Source organism: Neoarius graeffei, chromosome 24 (assembly GCF_027579695.1).
Source record: "Neoarius graeffei isolate fNeoGra1 chromosome 24, fNeoGra1.pri, whole genome shotgun sequence".
Classification (NCBI taxonomy): Eukaryota; Metazoa; Chordata; class Actinopteri; order Siluriformes; family Ariidae; genus Neoarius; species Neoarius graeffei.
The window spans coordinates 15,340,861-15,362,216 of record NC_083592.1 but is presented as its reverse complement, the minus strand read 5'-3'; the positions used below and the strand labels follow the sequence as shown (position 1 = coordinate 15,362,216).

Below are 21,356 nucleotides of genomic sequence, written 5' to 3'. Positions count from 1 at the left end.
TCTAGAGCAACACTTGCTCCCATCCAGATGACGTCTCTTTCAGGGAAGACCTTGCATTTTCCAACATGACAATGCCAAACCACATACTGCATCAATTACAACATCATGGCTGCGTAGAAGAAGGGTCCGGGTACTGAACTGACCAGCCTGCAGTCCAGATCTTTCACCCATAGAAAACATTTGGCGCATCATAAAACGGAAGATACGACAAAAAAGACCTAAGACAGTTGAGCAACTAGAATCCTACATTAGACAAGAATGGGTTAACATTCCTATCCCTAAACTTGAGCAACTTGTCTCCTCAGTCCCCAGACGTTTACAGACTGTTGTAAAGAGAAAAGGGGATGTCTCACAGTGGTAAACATGGCCTTGTCCCAACTTTTTTGAGATGTGTTGTTGTCATGAAATTTAAAATCGCCTAATTTTTCTCTTTAAATTATACATTTTCTCAGTTTAAACATTTGATATGTCATCTATGTTCTATTCTGAATAAAATTTGGAATTTTGAAACTTCCACATCATTGCATTCCGTTTTGATTTACAATTTGTACTTTGTCACAACTTTTTTGGAATCGGGGTTGTAGATTACACATTTTTTTCAGTTTTACTCAAATTAGGGTGGTGCAAAAATGAGTACACTCCACAACAAAAACTACTCCATCTAGTACTTTGTATGGCCTCCATGATTTTTAATGATAGCACCAAGTCTTCTAGGCATGGAATGAACAAGTTGGCGACATTTTGCAACGTCAATCTTTTTCCATTCTTCAACAATGACCTCTTTTAGTGACTGGATGCTGGATGGAGAGTGATGCTCAACTTGTCTCTTCAGAATTCACCAAAGAAAATAATTTCTTTACACCACAAAGGTGAAGGCTACAAGAAGATCAGCAAAGCTTTACTTATCAGTCAGAATACTGTAGCAAAAGTGGTACAAAAATTTAAGAAAGATGGAACTGCAACCATCTCACAGAGATGTCCAGGTCGTCCATGGAAGTTAACACCTCGACAGGAGCGTCTTCTGATAAGAAGGGTTGAAGAAAATCAGCATGCAAGTTCACTGCAGTTATCTAAAGAAATAGAAAGCCAAACTGGGGTGACTATTTGGCATGCACGGATGCCGTCCAGGAAAGAAGCCTCTCCTAAAGCCTAGGCACAAAAAAGCCCACCTAGAGTTTGCCAGGGCCCATGCTGACAAAGATAAAGACTACTGGGACTATATACTCTGGCGTGATGAGACCAAGATAAATGTTTTTGGAACTGATGGCTTCAAAACTGTATGGCGTCGCAAAGGTGAGGAATACAAATAAAAATGCATGGTGCCTACAGTGAAACATGGTGGTGGCAGTGTCCTTATGTGGGGCTGCATGAGTGCTGCTGGTGTCGGGGAGCTGCATTTCATTGATGGCATCATGAATTCACAGACGTATTGCTCTATACTGAAAGAGAAGATGCTACCATCACTCCGCGCCCTTGGTCGTCGTGCACTTTTCCAACATGACTAAACACACATCTAAGGCCACTGTTGGATTTCTGAAGAAGAACAGGGTGAAAGTGATTCAGTGGCCAAATGTGTCTCCTGATCTGAACCCAATCGAACACCTATATGGGGAATTCTGAAGAGACAAGTTGAGCATCACTCTCCATCCAGCATCCAGTCACTAAAAGAGGTCATTGTTGAAGAATGGAAAAAGATTGACGTTGCAAAATGTCGCCAACTTGTTCATTCCATGCCTAGAAGACTTGGTGCTGTCATTAAAAATCATGGAGGCCATACAAAGTACTAGATGTAGTAGTTTTTGTTGTGGAGTGTACTCATTTTTGCACCACCCTAATTTGAGTAAAACTGAAAAAATGTGTAATCTAAGTTATATTATTAACCATACTTTCACGTTATAAGTTAAACAGATGTTATATTAAACTTTGTCTTGTCAACATTTTGGAAATTGTTTGTGTTCATTGAGATATTGTTTAAAATGTTACTTTTCAAAGGGGGTGTACTCATTTATGCTGAGCACTGTACACCGATCAGCCATAACATTATGAATACTAACAGATGAGGTGAATAACATTTTTGATGAACTAATTACAATGGCACCTGTCAGGGGGGTGGGATATATTAGGCAGCAACAGAACAGTCAGTTCTTGAAGTTGAATCCAGCAAAAAATTAAAGATGATACCTTTCTGTTTTCTATCTAGCATATCACCGCAGTGGGCGGTGTAGTTGTTAGCACTGTCACCTCACAGAAAGAAGGTTCTGGGTTCGAGCCCAGCGGCTGACGAGGGCCTTTCTGTGTGGAGTTTGTATGTTCTCCCCATGTCTGTGTGGGTTTCCTCTGGGTGCTCCGGTTTCCCCCACAGTTCAAAGACATGCAGGTTAGGTTAATTGGTGACTCTAAATTGACCGTAGGTGTGAATAGTTGTTTGTCTACATGTTAGCCCTGCGATGACCTGGCAACTTGTCCAGGGTGTACCCTATGTCTCACCCATAGTCAGCTGGGATAGACTCCAGCTTGCCTGCAACCCTGTATAGGATAAGAGGCTACAGATGATGGATGTCACTGATCTGACTGCATCAGCCATCAAAGTCTTCTACTGGATTATTATAGAGGTTTTCTCCTCTCAATCATTCTCTCTCACACCCCCTATGGACAATTTAGAGTAGCCAGTTAACCTAACCTGCATGTCTTTGTACTGTGGGAGAAACCAGAACAAACCCATACAGACACAGGGAGAACATACAAACTCCACACAGAAAGGCCCCCGTCAGCCACTGGGCATGTTCGCTGTGAGGCAACAGTGCTAAACAACTGCACCACCATGCCACCACCTTTCTGTTTTAGCCAGAATTCACTTTTTCAGCAGTTTGTGCTACGGTAGCTCTTCGATGGGATTGGACCATAGGGGCTAGCCTTCATGCCCCATGCAAATCAATGAGCCTTTGACACCCATGACCCTGTCACCAGTTGTCCTTCCTTGGACCACTTTTTGGTAGGTACTAACCACTGCATACTGGGAACACCCCACAAGATGTACCATTTTGGAGATGCTCAGATCCAGTCATCTAGCCATCACAATTTGGCCCTTGTCAAAGTCACTCAGATCCTTACGCTTGCCCATTTTTCCTGCTTCCAACACATCAGCTTCAAGAACTGACTGCTCCCTTGCTGCCTAATATATCCCACCCCTTGACAGGTACCACACTGTAATGAGATAATCAATGTTATTCACTTCACCTGTCAGTGGTCATAATGTTATGGCTGATCTGTGTATGTTCCATGTGTTATTTCATAGTTTTGATGTCTTATTCTGCAATGTAGAAAATAGCCAAAATACAGAAAAACCTATGAATGAGTAGAGTTGGGGTATCCAAACTTTTGACTGGTACTATACTTAAAGTTAAATGAACTAATTAAGAACTAATTTAGTTAATTTTGAAATGCTCTTTTGTTTGTAAAGTAAGGTTAAAATTAAAACAGCTCACTCATTCACTCAGTCCAGGGCTTTATCTTTAGCAGGGTTTCGGTAGATCTGGAGTCTATCATGGGAACACTAGGTATGAGGTGGCAATACACCCTGAAATGGTGCCAGTCCATCACGGTGCATCATGCGCGCGCACACACACATTTGCACCTAGGGCAAATTATCTTGGCTAATCCATTGACTGATTTGTTTTTGAGAGAAAACCTGAGAACAGACAGTCTCCCAATACCAGGATCAAACCCGGGATCCTGAAGCTGTGAGACGGTATCATGTTTTGTTTTATTTGATTATTAGCCATGAACTCATCACTAATGATCAAGCTAACTCATGATTAAAGGCAACTCTTGTCACCATTCAGTCATGACGGTCACTTATCCAGACTTTTCAAACAAGGAATTTTATTAAACTGGACCTTTAGAAATTTGAATTGAACACTTCTGGCCTCTTGAGATGAAATTTGAAAGAAGGAGGTTAGGTCAAGGTTGAAGGTTGAATATTATTTGACGAATTAAAACTTGACTTGAAATTTGACACACAAATGAAGTCACTCGATCAGATTGAGCTCTTCAAACAGTGCTTCGTTACTCACAACTTAATTCTGATGAATAAATATAATCTTTAAACATGTTTGATTTGTGACTCCACATTTTGTTTTGTAATTTCCACTGTTTTATCATTACATTTTGAGGTATTAGATTTGGAGCAGGTTTGCTGCCGTTGTTTGTAGTTTTTCCATCTCTGTTCAATAATATTCACTTTTTCTCTCATCTAAAAGGCCAAGCATTGGTCTACAAAGACAGAGAGGAAGCAGAGAAGCCGCAAAGCATTGCTTACACTTCCCGTTTTCAGAGAATGGCAAAAATCATCTAACAAACGATGTGTATCTACTGGTTTTTGTTCTGTGCCCACTGTTTATGTAAAGACTCAAGAAAGACAGATTTGACACTTAGAAATACACTACCGTTCAAAAGTTTGGGGTCACCCAGACAATTTTGTGTTTTCCATGAAAAGTCACACTTTTATTTACCACCATAAGTTGTAAAATGAATAGAAAATATATCAAGACATTTTTCTGGCCATTTTGAGCATTTAATCGACCCCACAAATGTGATGCTCCAGAAACTCAATCTGCTCAAAGGAAGGTCAGTTTTATAGCTTCTCTAAAGAGCTCAACTGTTTTCAGCTGTGCTAACATGATTGTACAAGGGTTTTCTAATCCTCCATTAGCCTTCTGAGGCAATGAGCAAACACATTGTACCATTAGAACACTGGAGTGAGAGTTGCTGGAAATGGGCCTCTATACACCTATGGAGATATTGCACCAAAAACCAGACATTTGCAGCTAGAATAGTCATTTACCACATTAGCAATGTATAGAGTGTATTTCTGATTAGTTTAAAGTGATCTTCATTGAAAAGAACAGTGCTTTTCTTTCAAAAATAAGGACATTTCAAAGTGACCCCAAACTTTTGAATGGTAGTGTACATGTACGGTATATAAAATACATAATGCACTGCCCAGGAGAACACAGACAAACAAACAAACAAACAAACAAACAAACTTCCATTGTGGCCCTCAGAAAAGGGGAAAGGAAAAAAAAAGACAACTGGCAAAAGGCACATTAACAGAGTCCATTGGTCAACAGAATAAAAAGTTGATATACATGATAACTGGATAGTCATTTACCACATTAGCAATGTATAGAGTGTATTTCTGATTAGTTTAAAGTGATCTTCATTGAAAAGAACAGTGCTTTTCTTTCAAAAATAAGGACATTTCAAAGTGACCCCAAACTTTTGAACGGTAGTGTAAAAAAGGGGGATAGGTGAATGGGGATGCTGGATGCTTGCTAAGTTAATGGTTCTGACTGCAAAGTTGAATTCTGGGCAAAATGTTCGATTTCTTTTTTTTAACATATATATCTTTATTGGGTTGCCAATATACAGTCCATGTTCAATCAGAAAGGATACATTTCACCCATTTTTCCCCCTTTTAGAACACCGACAACTCCCTTCCCCTACCTAGAGAGTCACATTTACATAACTTAATCAAATAACAATGAGTAATAATGCTGATAAGCAAACACAACTCTCTCCCCACCCAAAAGAAAAAAAAAGCAGGAGGGGTGAACAGTAGCTAAACCAACCAAAAACAAAATAAAATAAAAAGGAACATTTAGAGGAGTCCAAAATGCTTGAAAAATTTTTTTAGTTAACTTAAACAACATGTACCAGTATATGTTATGCCTGGAGCTCAACCACCATTACATCGAATCAAAGACAATCACTGGCTTTTTTCAGAATCCTGACAGGATATATACATATATATGCACATGCACACACACACATATACCATCTTAATTAGCACCATCCATCATAATCATTAATCATCTAAAGAAGGAGTGGAATCGATCAAGGAAAGAATGGGATTCCAAGTTTTATAAAATTTGTCGGCGCACCCCCTAATACTGTACTTGATTTTTTCTAAGTATAGGAATGACATTAGATCATTTAGCCAAGAGTTAGGGGAGGGAGGATTCTTATCCTTCCAATGAAGTAAAATACGTCTACGGGCTACCAAAGATGCGAAAGCGATAGAATTGTTTTCCCTGTTGGTGAAGTGTGTGAAATCTTCAGGCACATCAAAGATGGAAGTTAAAGGGCTCGAAAGCACCGGTTTGTTTAGAGCTTGTGAAAAAGTATTGTAAAAAGAGGACCAAAATGAGCTTAATCTTGGACAGGAAAAAAACATATGTGTTTGACTGGCTGGTGACAGAGAGCATCTGTCACATGTATCACTTGTATTAAAAAGTTTTTTAAGTTTGGCTTTGGAAAAATGTATCCTGTGTAGAACCGTAAACTGAATTAATGTCAGACTGGCACAAGAAGAGGTGGAGTTAACCCTGTCAAGGGCCCTTTGCCACCATTCGTCTGACAAGGTATCACCTAGCTCCTTTTCCCACGAATTCCTAATTGCCAGAGGGGATGATAGTGATGACAAAATTAATTTTACCACAATCGAAATGAACCCACGGACTGCAGGAAGAGACAGAATTGCATCAATGAGAGTACGGGGTGGTTTGTGGGGGAAGTTAGGAAATTACAAAATTAGGAATTACAATGAGCAAAATCTCTGGTTTGCAAATATCTAAATAAATGAGCTTGTGAAAGGGCAAATTTAGTTCGTAAGTCATCAAAGGAAATAAAAATGTCCTTATTAAAAAGTTGATCAAACTTCACCAGCCCTTTCTCTTTCCACAGAGTGTAAGTTGAGTCAAGTGCTGGGGGTGTAAATAAATGGTTTTCACAGATGGGCATTAATGTAGAAAGGGAGGTGATTTTGAAGTACAGTTTAAACTGTTTCAGGATTTTAATAGTAGACAAAACAATTGGGTTGGAGGTGACTTTAGAAGGTTGTGCATTCAGAGGAGCACATATTAAGGCTGATAAAGAAATGGAGCTGCATGAGTAGGCTTCCATCTGACACCAATCTGTACTGGGGGGGGGGAGAGTTATACCAGGTATAGATTTTTTGCAAATTGGCTGCCCAATAGTATGCCCTGAAATCCGCCAGAGCAAGGCCACCCTCATCCTTGGTTCTTTGCAAAATTGATTATTTTGCTCTTGGATTCTTCCCCGCCCAAATGAAATGTGAAATAATCTTATCCAATTCCTTGAAAAATGCTTTGGGCAGGTATATAGATAAACACTGAAAAAGAAATAAAAATTTTGGTAGGACATTAATTTTGACGGGCGGCACGGTGGTGTAGTGGTTAGCGCTGTCGCCTCACAGCAAGAAGGTCCTGGGTTCGAGCCCCAGGGCCGGCGAGGGCCTTTCTGTGTGGAGTTTGCATGTTCTCCCCGTGTCCGCGTGGGTTTCCTCCGGGTGCTCCGGTTTCCCCCACAGTCCAAAGACATGCAGGTTAGGTTAACTGGTGACTCTAAATTGACCGTAGGTGTGAATGTGAGTGTGAATGGTTGTCTGTGTCTATGTGTCAGCCCTGTGATGACCTGGCGACTTGTCCAGGGTGTACCCCGCCTTTCGCCCATAGTCAGCTGGGATAGGCTCCAGCTTGCCTGCAACCCTGTAGAAGGATAAAGCGGCTAGAGATAATGAGATGATGAGAATGAGATTAATTTTGACAGAATTGATTCTACCTATAAGCGACAATGGGAGGACATTCCAGCGTAGTAGATCTGATTTAACCTTTTTAACCAGTTCCACAATGTTATGTTCATACAGCAAAGGGAGACTATTCAAGATATTAATGCCTAGATATTGAAAACTAGAAGAGGCTAAGCGGAATGGTAGTGCTTGAGCCGGGATCCGTTTTGCTGCATTATTGAGAGGGAAGCATTCACTTTTATTAATGTTCAATTTATAACCAGAAAAGGAACCAAATGTGTGTAAAATGTCCAGAATCTTGTTGGTGCAGACAGTGGGACTTGAGACATAGAGTAAGAGGTCATCAGCATAAAGTGATACTCTGTGCTCAGTCCCATTCCTATAGACCCTTTTCAGTCACGTGACCTTCGTAAACGCGACCACCATTTTGGACATGTAGTGGACTTCGGCTCGAATTGGTTTGAATGCGAGGAAGGCGACAAACGGAGAACATACAAGAAAAAGGAGCGAGATGCAGAAAACACCTTCGCTATACAGCGACGTAGGGCATTTACAGGGCGAGCAGAGGGAGAAATAACAACAGTAACGACACATTAGCAACGCCGTACAGAAATAACGGTTTATGGCACAGACCCTTTCGGTTCTCGCTCATCTAGCTGCTACAATGACTGCTTAGACTGCAACAATAATACCTAACACACATTTAAGTATCCGTCGTAAAGACGTGAAACTCATCGAGTGACGAGTGTGTTCATTGATAAGCTAACACAATCTAACAGTAGACATACCATCACACTGCCCTGGCGCTGTGTACAGTTTCCCTTCTATGGTTTGTGCACTCACTATTTGCCATTACTTTCTCCAACCGTTGTTACAGATTACAGGGAACGGCCTGGATTTAAGAGACAAATACATGTTCCTCTTATTTTGAACACTTATTTGTAGGCAGTGCTTAATTTGTAAAGTGGGAGGTCCCGGAGCGCAGAGGATGAGCGGCTCCGGTGCGGAAAAAAAGAGGGGGGCACAGCGCTGCGCTTCTGGGCATATTTTGTAATAACACTGCAAATTAAGTTCATCTGCAGATATTTTGTGGATGTCGTTTCATGAGAGAAATCACCAACAAGACAGATATCAAAATCAGACATTAACACTAAATAAACTTGCATTTTTTTATTTAATTATTATTATTTTTTTTTTGTTACATAGTCAAAAGAGGTGTCGGCTCACCGGATCCAGTGTAAATAGCTGCCGGAGCCAACGCCCGAGGTTCCGGAGCGCGCTCCGGCTTGCTCCCCCTCAAATTAAGCGCTGTTTGTAGGGCACTGCCTCTGATCTGTCCTACAGTCTACCAACAGCAAAGGAACACAACGCTAGCTAATGTCGTTAGCTAATAGCTACTACAGAAGAACAAAGAGGTTACAATGGGTTATTTTAACCTATTTGGTTACACACTTGCCGCCACAGAATGTTAACAGCAATGTAATGCCTTTTCTGGCTAATTTTATTCGTCTTACCTCCAACAAAGTGGTCACTACACAAGCGTTGGTGTGCCGCTATCCATCTTCTCCGTCGGTCAGCATCTACCGGGATCCGATAAAATGATAACCCTTGCCTTGTTTGTTGATGGTTACTACATCCAGGTGCACAACAATATAGTGGCATGATGGAAGTCTTGCTGAAAATACTTTCTTTGCTGCCGTTCCTCAATGCTGGCTGTGGTAAACTACTGGTAGTACATGTCCAAAATGGCGGCCGCGTTTGTCGTGACGTCACGTGAAAAGGGTCCATAGACACCGGTAAAAAGCGGTGAACTCCTAAGGGCAATGGAAAGTGGTTCAATCGCAATGGCGAACAGCAATGGTGATAGCGGACATCCTTGGCGGCAGCCGCGTGTTAAAGGAAAGAAGTCGGACTGTGTTGAATTAGTTCTTACACTAGCAATTGGGGCGCTGTATAGCAGTTTAATCCACGAGATAAAATTTTGACCGAAACCGAACCTATATAAAACTTAAAATTAATAATTCCACTCCACCCTATCAAAAGCCTTTTCCGCATCCATAGAAATGACCATTTCAGGGTCTTGCGATTCAGGTTTCGACAGTATTATATTGAGCAGACGGCATATATTTGAGGATAGCTGCCTGCCCCTTATAAAACCAGTCTGGTCTTTTGAGATGATGCTTAGTAGGCAGGGATCGAGGCGGCTGGCGAGGGTCTTAGCTTAATGTCACTGTTGAGCAAACTGACAGGACGCCAGCTGCTGCAATCTTCAAGATCCTTATTTTTCTTTGGGATAAGTGATATTGATGCTTGAGTCAAGGACAGAGGAAGGGTGCTGAGTTCAAAGGAGTCATTAAACATATCCAATAACATGGGAGCGAGTTGATCAGAAAATTTCTGGTAAAATTCGGATGGGAAGCCGTCTGGGCCTGGTGCCTTGCCGCTTTGCATTAATTTAAGACTGGCTTTCGCCTCTTCCAAGCAAAGAGGAGCATCTAGAGTATTATTGGAATTAGTATCAACTGAAGGGAAAACTAAGTTATCTAAGAATTTGTTCATTGAGGTAGTGTCTGATGAGGATTCTGATTTATATAAATCAGAATAATATGAAGCGAAAATATTATTTATCTCGATTGGGTCTGTAACTAAAGTTTGGGGGATTTTACGAATTTGTGTGATGAATTGGGAGGAGGATTGATGTTTTAGTTGCTGTGCTAGTAACCGACTAGCCTTGTTTCCATATTCATAGTAAGTGCCTTTTGTACGCCTTAAAAGCAACTCCGCTTTGTTTGTGGAAATGAGGTCAAATTCAGTCTGCAATTTAAGTCTCTCCATCTGGAGAGTGGGATTGGCTGAAGTGGAGTGTTGTCTGTCAATTTGAAGAATTGCTTCCACCAGTTCAAGTTGTCTTTGTTTTTCACCCTTTCGTATCCTGGCGCTATATGAGATAATCTCTCCACGTATTACTACCTTGAGGGTTTCCCACAGGAGAGAAGGTGATGTAGAGACAGATTTGTTAATTTCGAGAAAGAGTGAAATCTTGTCAGAGATAAATTCACAAAATTTGTCGGATGATAATAGCCCAGTATTTAATCTCCAGGTTGAGTGGCTTTTAGTTTTAGAGACTAGTTCCAAGTCTAATAAAAGGGGGGCATGATCTGAAATAACTATCAATGAGTATTCACATTGTTTCACTGAGGGTAATAAAATCTTTTCAAGGAAAAAGTAATCAGTTTGAGAGTATGTTTGATGAACCTGGGAATAAAATGAAAACTCTTTTGCTGTCGGGTGGTAAAAACGCCACACATCCACACTGCCAATTTGATCTGTGAATACAGACAAACATTTAGCTGCTTTGGATTGAGTTAATTTTCTTGAGCGCGATCTGTCGAGTATGGAATTGACAGATAAGTTAAGATCCCCCCCCAAAGATGAGGTGATGTGTATCTAGGCACGGAATGGATGAGAATCAAAAGTCAAAGAGTCCCATACACGTTTTCGTACATACGTTGGGGAGTGCCTGTTAGAGAGCACACTCTGTCTAGGCCGTCGACATGGTGAGGTAGGGTGGCCAGTTCCTTTCCTCGCCGCCTTTAACTTCCCCAGTGTTTCCACCAGGTCCCCATTCACTGCTCGAGCCCCAGATCACCGTCCGAGGCGGGGCTCGAACCAGGGACCGTTTGCTTGACAGTCAAGCGCTCTAACCACTTGGCCACCTTGCCTCTGGATGAGAATAGGGAAGTCAAAAATGTTCTATTTCTGTTGCTGTTGGAGTTTCGAGATGTTTTGCTGCTGCACAGCATGTATCCTGTGTGCAAATGTTTTGCCGAGATAAAAGGCGTCCCGCGTTTTATGATTCTGGAGATTGCCAAAGCAAGTGAGCAACAATATCATGTGACCACCGACACAAGTCGGTGTGGGCAAACATGGCGGACTCCGTTCGGAAAAGAAAAGGAAAGACTGCCTAGTGAGTGCAACTGCAAGATAGAGCAAGGTTAGCTGACATGTCATTTTTCTGGACAGATAACTAAATCATTCTAACTAGCGCTTAGCTGCCTTAGCCTGAGAATGCATGGGCTCGACTCCAGGGTAGCGAGTATGGAGTTTTATACCTAATGTTTTGATCTTGCAGAGAAAGAAATAAGAACACAAAAGCAGTAACAGAGAAAAGATATATTTGTCTTTTGTTTCATGGATCTATTCATGAATGTCAACCACAAATTACATCCCTGTGACTCAAAACTCTCCGAGGTCAATGCAGTGTCACAATGTTTTCCGCATGTTGCCATTTTGGTTTGACGCAGTCCCATAGTTCATCTCATTATCTCTAGCCGCTTTATCCTTCTACAGGGTCGCAGGCAAGCTGGAGCCTATCCCAGCTGACTACGGGCGAAAGGCGGGGTACACCCTGGACAAGTCGCCAGGTCATCACAGGGCTGACACATAGACACAGACAACCATTCACACTCACATTCACACCTACGGTCAATTTAGAGTCACCAGTTAACCTAACCTGCATGTCTTTGGACTGTGGGGGAAACCAGAGCACCCGGAGGAAACCCACGCGGACACGGGGAGAACATGCAAACTCCACACAGAAAGGCCCTTGCCGGCCATGGGGCTCGAACCCAGGACCTTCTTGCTGTGAGGCGACAGCGCTAACCACTACACCACCGTGCCGCCACCAGTCCCATAGTTATGCTAATTAATTAAAGCTCCTCGTGTCTGGCTGTTTTTGTAGGGCCATACTGTTTACCTCAAGAGGTAGTAAAACAGTCCCACAACGGAGCAAAGCGACCCTCAGCACATCAAAATGGTCACATCTCATCCGCATGATATTATTCTTGCAAGACATAGGAAAATGCCATACATAATAAAACAAATTTCAAATGACTTTACAGTCAGCACCTTTAATAATGCAATTTTCTAATATCTCTCGCTTGAATATACCTTGATTGATGTATCTTTTTCTTCTTTCAGGTGTAACACTGCCATGTCATCCATGTGTCCACGTCTAGCCTTTGTGCTCCTCATTGCCTTTTGGAGCTGGAGCTGCTCTACTATGGCATTTCCTTTTAATATGTCAGTGGAGGGCAGTGGAGATGAACGGGAACTGATTTTCCCGACGTCCCGCACCACCCACATACCTCCACCCTCACCTACACCAATGCTTAGCATCACCACCACCTTCATCCGCATCAAGCAATTCCTGCTTCACGATGTAGTGGACTTTTTGCGTGACAACATGCTCCTCATTATGGTAGTGATGTCGCTGCTAATTGTCATCATCTTCATTGCTTGTTGTGCCTCAGCCATGAGCCACAAGCGCAAACTTGAAGCCTACTATCCACCCAAGAAACAAGTACCAAGGAAGTACATGACTGTACCAAGTAAGGGGGAGGAGCAAAGCCTGATGGAGCCCCATAGTGCCACTACAAGCTACCAACGTTCTCCTTCTAAAGCTCTAGTGGGTGATAAAGAAGGCAAAGATCCAAGACCAAAACCAAAGGAGGTTCAGAAAGCAGAAGATGTGGAGGAAGTTGAAGTGCAGAAGGAAGAAGAAAAGAAGAAGGAGGAGCCCAAGCCAAGTACGTCCACAGCAGGTAATGGCCAGGCACTTGTGTGCACTTGCCACTTGAGGAAATCAAACCAAACCTCACACTGAGAAAACAAGTGAGTTATTGAGGAATGCCTCTCTACAAAGGACTTGTGGATTTGGACTTGTTGCTGTAATGTTCCGATACATCTCCTGTTCATTCATTGGATGGAAATTCAGATACGGGACCTTCTGCTTCTGGAATGTCAGTTATGCAACCTTCTACCAAGCAATTTGTTGAGCTGAATTTAAAGGGGATACGATTAATGTTTTATACACCAACTTACACTCCAATAGAAAGGTAACATCCTTTCTGTTATTGAAAATGTTCTCTGCTTAATAGCGTATCAATCATCATGCTAGTGATAATGATTGCTCTCTGGCTTCATTTCACTGAATAACAGCCTTGATATGTGTATCATCAAATTTGGAAAATAAAATAAAAAGAAATGAGCAAGTTTATTCTTTTAGAAATCATTTCCTGTCTCAGGTATTCGTTACCAAAAACAAGGTGGATGATTGAATAAGGAATAAAACCCTTAGGGGTGGGTGTGCTGGAACAGGAAAATAATCAGTGACAGGGTAGAGTGATGCAGCCGAGCTACTGTTATCACCTCGAAGTTCTTTTTTTTTTTAAAGATATATAACAGCAGGTCTTGAAGTGTTTAATTCATCTTATTACCATGGAATTGTGTTTTTTTTTCAAATATTAATTAACCACATATTGTACTTTTTGTCCATTTATAGTTACATTTAATGTTTTGGAATATTCATGAAACAAGTTAGTAGCAACTACATATTATAAGCTACATGTTATTCCCTCAGCAGCTTCTCTATTTCTGGCTGTTAAAATGATACAAGACCAAAAAAGAAAGTAGCTGTTCACTTTACTGAGAACCCACAAAGCACAAAGTCACCTATCCTGAAGTTATCCCAGGATAGTTATACGACTATCCGAAAGTAGATTATAAGTAGAATCTACTTTTAGATTATACGCAGCATCCACTATCAAAGTCCTTGTGAAAGAGTTGCTACTATAGAAGCAACACTGTATTTGAAAGAGTGCGTTAATACAAACTTGTGATTTGCAGCTGGAATTACTGCCAGAGCTGCTTTTATAGAAAATCAGTCAACATCTTCTGACCAATCAGATTCAAGAATTCAACCGCGCTGTGGTATAACCAGTCTTAATCCATGTGTAATTATTTTAAGACTCATCTGCTTTTAAATGTGTGCTTTGCCTTTCAGTTTGTAGCTTGTGACTTGAAAAATAAAAATCTGACTTTACACTACCATTTACATGAAATCATTAATATGCGAAAAAAAGGTCTCAATATTCAATATCTACCCTTGTGTGGTGCATTTTATTTTCAGTTGTTTAAAATGCGAAGGATAAAACCTTGAGCAGTCAGGAAACATGCTTTTGTACACAACTTACTGGATTCTGTTTACACCTTTATTCCTGTACGGAATACCATAAACTAACCAACAGTCATTATCTTGTTTTTATCAGTGCCTTTTCATTGAATATTTAGTGTATTCAAAATTGTATTGTCTTGTTAAGTGGCTTCTGTCAATCTGTTATTTCAGTTATAAGTACACTTTGTGATACATGTTGCATTAAATCATTTTGTCAGCTGTGACGCATTTTTGTCTTTATTGTGTAAAAAAAAAAAAAATAGGCTCAATTATCATTGACCAGTCTAATATGTAACGACATCAAATGCTATATACAGTATAGTGGACTGCACAGTTATTGTCACTCCTTGTAAAGATTAGTTAAAAGGGTGAGAAAAAAAATCCACCATTTGGTGAAGTCTCTTCATCTCATGCTAAAAAAATGAGAAAAATCCAACCTTTAATTGAAAAATTTATTCAAATCCCTCATCAAGAAATCATTATTTTCAACAAAAACACATGCAACTATTATTTATCACCCCTGGAAATTATACTGAACACAATGTACCTGAAGCATGTTTCCATTTAAATTGTACAGTATGTTTGAGTTGATTGGAGTGTGTAGGAACTTTCAAGCTGTAATCCATGACTTCCTAATTAACTGGGGAACAAATATGAGGTGACACAGAGGCCAAATTCCCTTAGTCATCCATCAACATGGGAAGGATAAGGCCAAACAAAATAATATATGTGTTTCTGGTTACCCAACCGACCCTGTAAAAACACTGTGACCCTTCAACTGTTTATGACCACAATAAACAAATTATTTCTCGCGCCCAACCCTACCTGCTTGGCAGCCACCTGGCGAGTCAAACGAGAACCACTAGGGCGTGTCATAAACCACTCGATATTTGCCGAAAGACACGAGGCCCGTCAGGAGTAAATTGACAACCAACACGCACCTCCCTCTACCCCAGTCCTTTCAAACCAGCACGGGCACGGCCTGGTAGGATGGTGCCACGGCTGGTCATTCGCCACCGTGCAAGCGCTGCTCAGCGACTTAAGTTTTGATTTGATCCATGGCTCCAGCCCACCTTTAAACGTTTATAACTCAGACACCGAAGGTCACAGCAAAACCAAATTTCGTAGGCATTTCTAGACAGGGGTCACCATTAGATGCAATCGAATACATAGCTGAACAATGCTGCGTATTCTTGCTAGCGTTACAATGATGGTTATCTTAGATTTTTAAGTAGAAAAACTGGCCACCCTTGTGTTCATGCCTCGAAGGGTCGGATGTAAATGACTGCTTGCACATGCGCAGTATATTTCATCAATTCTTCGGGTGCCTATAAAATGGAGGTTCGCCTCGGAACAAAAAGCAACACAGTGGACAGAAATGTTTGCTTGTCAAATCAGCCTATTGCAATGCAAAAGATATTCACAACAATTAAAAATATTTCCAAATGAAGAACTATAGAGTAACTACAACATTGTTTCCTACAACAAATCACACAGTTCTGACATTCTGGGATCAGTTGCAAACGTTTAACGAGTATTTTGCAAAAAAAGTTTTCAAAGGAAACTTCTCACTTTTTCCTACCTACCCTAGAAAATTTGTCGTAAACTTTTGCGATAAACAAATTTTTTTTCCCTACCTACCAAGGGCGATTTCTCAGAGACAACAAGGGAAGCTGAGCTTCCCCTAAAATTCTCTCCCCAAACTGCGGCGTCTATGACGTTGAATTCTCATTAAAACAATAACTTGCATAACATAATATATGCCCAAGATTGTATTTATGTTCATAACTATCCTGTAACTTATTTGAGTGATGTCTGACGAACTTGCAGTTCGCTACGAGAATCACCTTTGCTGCCAGGCTGTAACCTTTCTTATTTCAATGGGCTCTATGGACCGGCAGCAGTGTTGCCAGATTGGGCGGTTTTAAGTGCATTTTGGCGGGTTTTGAACATATTTTGGGATGGAAAACGTCAGCAGTATCTGGCACCACTGACTGGCAGCCGGGTATCCGCTGCAGTCTATGAGATGGCTCTGAACAGCCAATTTCGGCTAGTTGTTATTGGTTAAAATCAACAAAATCGTCACTTCCAGGGAAGCCGGGCTTCTCTGGGACTAAACGAGACAGTGGGAGGGACAAGAAGCCGGACTGATAAAGGATTATTGGAGGTAGTGTTTGAAAGACATGAGGAGGGCGGTACTTCGGCAAGGAACACGGAAGCATGATCAGTCAGTCCCTAGCGGATGTTGAGAAAGTGTAGTCGTGTGCCAAAGTGCTGTCCGAATTTCTTTTCATATACACGGTTCTTCTCATTGATGTCTCTGTACATTACTCTGTAAATAAATGTAAATATTACTCGTTGTGCTCCGTTAACTTTCATCCATTCTATCAGTTTGATCATTCGTGAATTCACTCGTTTATTTCATTTGTAGTTCAATCTGGTTGTAGGCTAGCTTGAGCCTTATTGGGATCTGCAGTGCTAGCTGCTAACAGAAATTGGTAAAGTCTCTGGAAAGCACAACCAGCTGGTATAACAGGGTCACAGACCATTTTCTGGAAAAGGAGCGGAGGGCAGAATTTGTGTATAAATAGTGTTCATGTTCATGAATCTGAAGTGTGTATATTGTTCAGTAATGTTAAGAGAATGGTGGGCTCTGTGTTATAGGTTATACCTGGGTATAATATTCAAGGTTCTGTGTGTTGCATAGCCTACCTGGTTATGAATTTCCAGACTGTGTTGCAGAAGATGTTCAAGGATGTGTTGCACAGCTGGGTGTTGTGTTAAAGACTCTGTGTTGCATATCAGGGTATGATGTTCAAGGCTCTTCGTTGAATAGCCAGTGATTTTTGGATGTTTGATATTTTTGATTAAGGATATGAGGCACTAGCCTGGCAAGCCAGACTATAACATGAAATGTACAAGCAAAAATACTTTCTGCCACTAGGTAGGGTTGTCTAGTTCACTATGCTAATGGGGCACACCTTTCTATGCTTTGATATCCGGCCTACAGGTTTTACGATGAATGTGTAAAATGGGCTTCCCCTGTTTTAAAAACCAGCAGCCGCCACTGCTACCTACCTACCCTATTTTGAAAACCCAGGAAACAGGAAACACATATATTATTTTGTTTGGCCTAAGAGACAAACTAAATAAGGGAGAAGTGTGTTGACCTTCATAAGTCAGGGAATGGTTATAAAAAATAGCTCCTCGCCTGAAAAAGTCCATTTCTACTGTTAGGGCAATAATAAAAAAGTGGACACCAACTGGAACTGTTATAAACTCGCCTGGAAGAGGAGCCAAGTTTATTTTTCCTCCACATACAGCGAGGAGGAGGGTAAGAGAGGCAAACAAAAAATCCCCAATGATCACTGTGGGTGAATTACAAGAAAAAGAAAATCTTGTGGTTTACAAATCTCCAAAACCGTCATCAGACTCCACCTCCATGCCAACAGATTATTTGGAAGGTGCCAGAAAAAAGACTTTTCTGTCAGTTAACCACAAACATAAGCGCCTGAAGTTTGCAAAATGCTACTACAACTTTGACTGGAACTGGGTTCTCTGGTCTGATGGAACAAAAATGGAGCTTTTTGGCGGTAAACACTCAAGGTGGGGTGGTGTAAAAAGAAGGACAGCTATAATAAAAAAGAACCCGATCCCAACTGGAAAATATGGTGAAAGTTCTGTGATGTTTTGGGGCTGTTTTTCCTCCAAAGGCCCTGGAAACCTTGTTAGGGTACACGGCATCATGGACTCCATGAAATACCAGGACATTTTAAATCAGAATCTGGCTGCCTCTGCCAGGAAACTAAAACTGGGTCATCATTGGATCTTCCAGCAGGACAATGATCTGAAGCACATGTCCAAATCAACAAAAATGGTTCACTGAGTACAGAATCAAGCTTCGGCCCTGGCCATCTCAGTCCCCTGAGCTGAACCCTAGTGAAAACCTGTGCACAAGAGAGGGCCGAGGACTCTGGATGATCTGGAGAGATTGTGTAAAGAGGAATGGGCTCAGACGCCCTGCTCTGTATCTCCAACCTTATAAAATGTTATAGGAGAGACTCGGGGCTGTTTTACTGGCAAAAGGAGGGTGTACAAAGTATCCAATGCAAGGATGCCAATAATAGTCGCGTGTGTTTTTGTTGAAAATAATTATTTCTTGATGAAGGATTTGTTTTTCTCTGAATAAATTTTTCAATTAAAGGTTGGATTTTTCTCATTTTTTCAGTGGGAGATGAAACAGCTTCACCAAAAGGTGGGATTTTTTTTCCCAAGCATTTTTACTAATAAGCCCCCTTCATATGAATGAGCTATCAGAGCTAAACCCCCTTCATATTATAGAATGGTATGAAGAAGAGAAGTGAAGCTCGGGATGATTTTTTTGTCATGGATGCAGCCTGTCTGTGACAGAGCGAAACACTCCCAAGATTCAAGCTTCATTTGGGCTGAGATTTTTCATCCCACTTTGCTGACGCATCATCCGTGACACCATCATCTGTGACACCATCATCCGTGATCATCCGGGTTTTCATCTCATTATCTCTAGCTGCTTTATCCTGTTCTACGGGGTCGCAGGCAAGCTGGAGCCTATCCCAGCTGACTACGGGCAAAAGGCGGGGTACACCCTGGACAAGTCACCAGGTCATCACAGGGCTGACACATAGACACAGACAACCATTCACACTCACATTCACACCTACGGTCAATTTAGAGTCACCAGTTAACCTAACCTGCATGTCTTTGGACTGTGGGGGAAACCGGAGCACCTGGAGGAAACCCACACGGACACGGGGAGAACATGCAAACTCCACACAGAAAGGCCCTCGCTGGCCACGGGGCTTGAACCCGGATCTTCTTGCTGTGAGGAGACAGTGCTAACCACTACACCACCGTGCCGCCCGGATTGGGGGTTTTTCACCCCAAAATGTCTTTGGAGGAGAAACTAAAAGTAGATATAATATACTTAGCACAAATTGTCCAATCCAAGTACAAATTACAAAAATAGGTACCCTATGGGTCCATGTGGCGAATGCTTATAAATAAAGTTGTTTTCTAATCCCATGTCCATACAGTAAATATAGCATATATACATGTTCTCAATTATATTCACCTCATCTCTTGCAAGCATCACCAAGCTGTGAGCAGCATCAGGGCTCGTAGTATTTTGGTTACCAATTTTGTTTACTGTGTTTTTGTTCAAAATACAGTGCTGTGAACTAGATCTATTTTCAAAACAGTAAGAAAGCACTTGTTCATGAATTGTCTTAGAAGCATTATTTAGTGCTAATGAGCACATTTTGTTTCACAAAGACTGTAAAATAAAAAAATTAAAATAAAAAAATTAAAGCGGCTCACAGAAGTTTGATATCAGCTTTTCAATATACCGTATCTGCCAAAAATTTAAACAAACTTACAAAACCTTTCATTTGACCTTTAAGAAGGACCAAACAAAAGCTGTGATAATCAAAAGGTGAATTTTCTTAAAATGAACACCACTTACTTGATATCGAATCAGGAGCCTTGGCGAACCACGAGGTGAATTTTGTTTATCTTTTCTTCTGATTATCTGCTGATTATCTTCCGATGCTACGAAGTTACAACCCCGATTCCAAATAAGTTGGGACAAAGTACAAATTGTAAATAAAAACAGAATGCAATAATTTTCAAATCTCAAAAACTGATATTGTATTCACAATAGAACATAGACAACATATCAAATGTTGAAAGTGAGACATTTTGAAATTTCATGCCAAATATTGGCTCATTTGAAATTTCATGACAGCAACACATCTCAAAAAAGTTGGGACAGGGGCAATAAGAGGCTGGAAAAGTTAAAGGTACAAAAAAGGAACAGCTGGAGGACCAAACTGCAACTCATTAGGTCAATTGGCAATAGGTCAACATGACTGGGTATAAAAAGAGCATCTTGGAGTGGCAGCGGCTCTCAGAAGTAAAGATGGGAAGAGGATCACCAATCCCCCTAATTCTGCGCCGACAAATAGTGGAGCAATATCAGAAAGGAGTTCGACAGTGTAAAATTGCAAAGAGTTTGAACATATCATCATCTGCAGTGCATAATATCATCAAAAGATTCAGAGAATCTGGAAGAATCTCTGTGCGTAAGGGTCAAGGCTGGAAAACCATACTGGGTGCCCGTGATCTTCGGGCCCTTAGACGGCACTGCATCACATACAGGCATGCTTCTGTATTGGAAATCACAAAATGGGCTCAGGAATATTTCCAGAGAACATTATCTGTGAACACAATTCACCGTGCCATCCACTGTTGCCAGCTAAAACTTTATAGTTCAAAGAAGAAGCCGTATCTAAACACGATCCAGAAGCGCAGACGTCTTCTCTGGGCCAAGGCTCATTTAAAATGGACTGTGGCAAAGTGGAAAACTGTTCTGTGGTCAGACGAATCAAAATTTGAAGTTCTTTATGGAAATCAGGGACGCCGTGTCATTCGGACTAAAGAGGAGAAGGACGACCCAAGTTGTTATCAGCGCTCAGTTCAGAAGCCTGCATCTCTGATGGTATGGGGTTGCATTAGTGTGTGTGGCATGGGCAGCATCAATGCTGAAAGGTATATCCAGGTTCTAGAGCAACATATGCTCCCATCCAGATGACGTCTCTTTCAGAGAAGACCTTGCATTTTCCAACATGACAATGCCAAACCACATACTGCATCAATTACAGCATCATGGCTACGTAGAAGAAGGGTCCGGGTACT

At 41.2% G+C, this 21,356-nt stretch overlaps 1 protein-coding gene across 1 annotated transcript in view; it reads left to right on the top strand.

Moving 5' to 3' along the window:
- The window catches only part of tmem119a (transmembrane protein 119a), a 29,799-nt gene extending 15,950 nt beyond the window's left edge, over positions 1-13,849 (top strand). The window contains exon 2 of the mRNA XM_060907617.1: positions 12,590-13,849. Coding sequence (XP_060763600.1) covers positions 12,603-13,274 — 672 coding nt within the window. The 5' untranslated portion in view covers positions 12,590-12,602 and the 3' untranslated portion in view covers positions 13,275-13,849. The remainder of the gene's footprint in view (positions 1-12,589) is intronic.
- Positions 13,850-21,356: the final 7,507 nt, after the last annotated feature.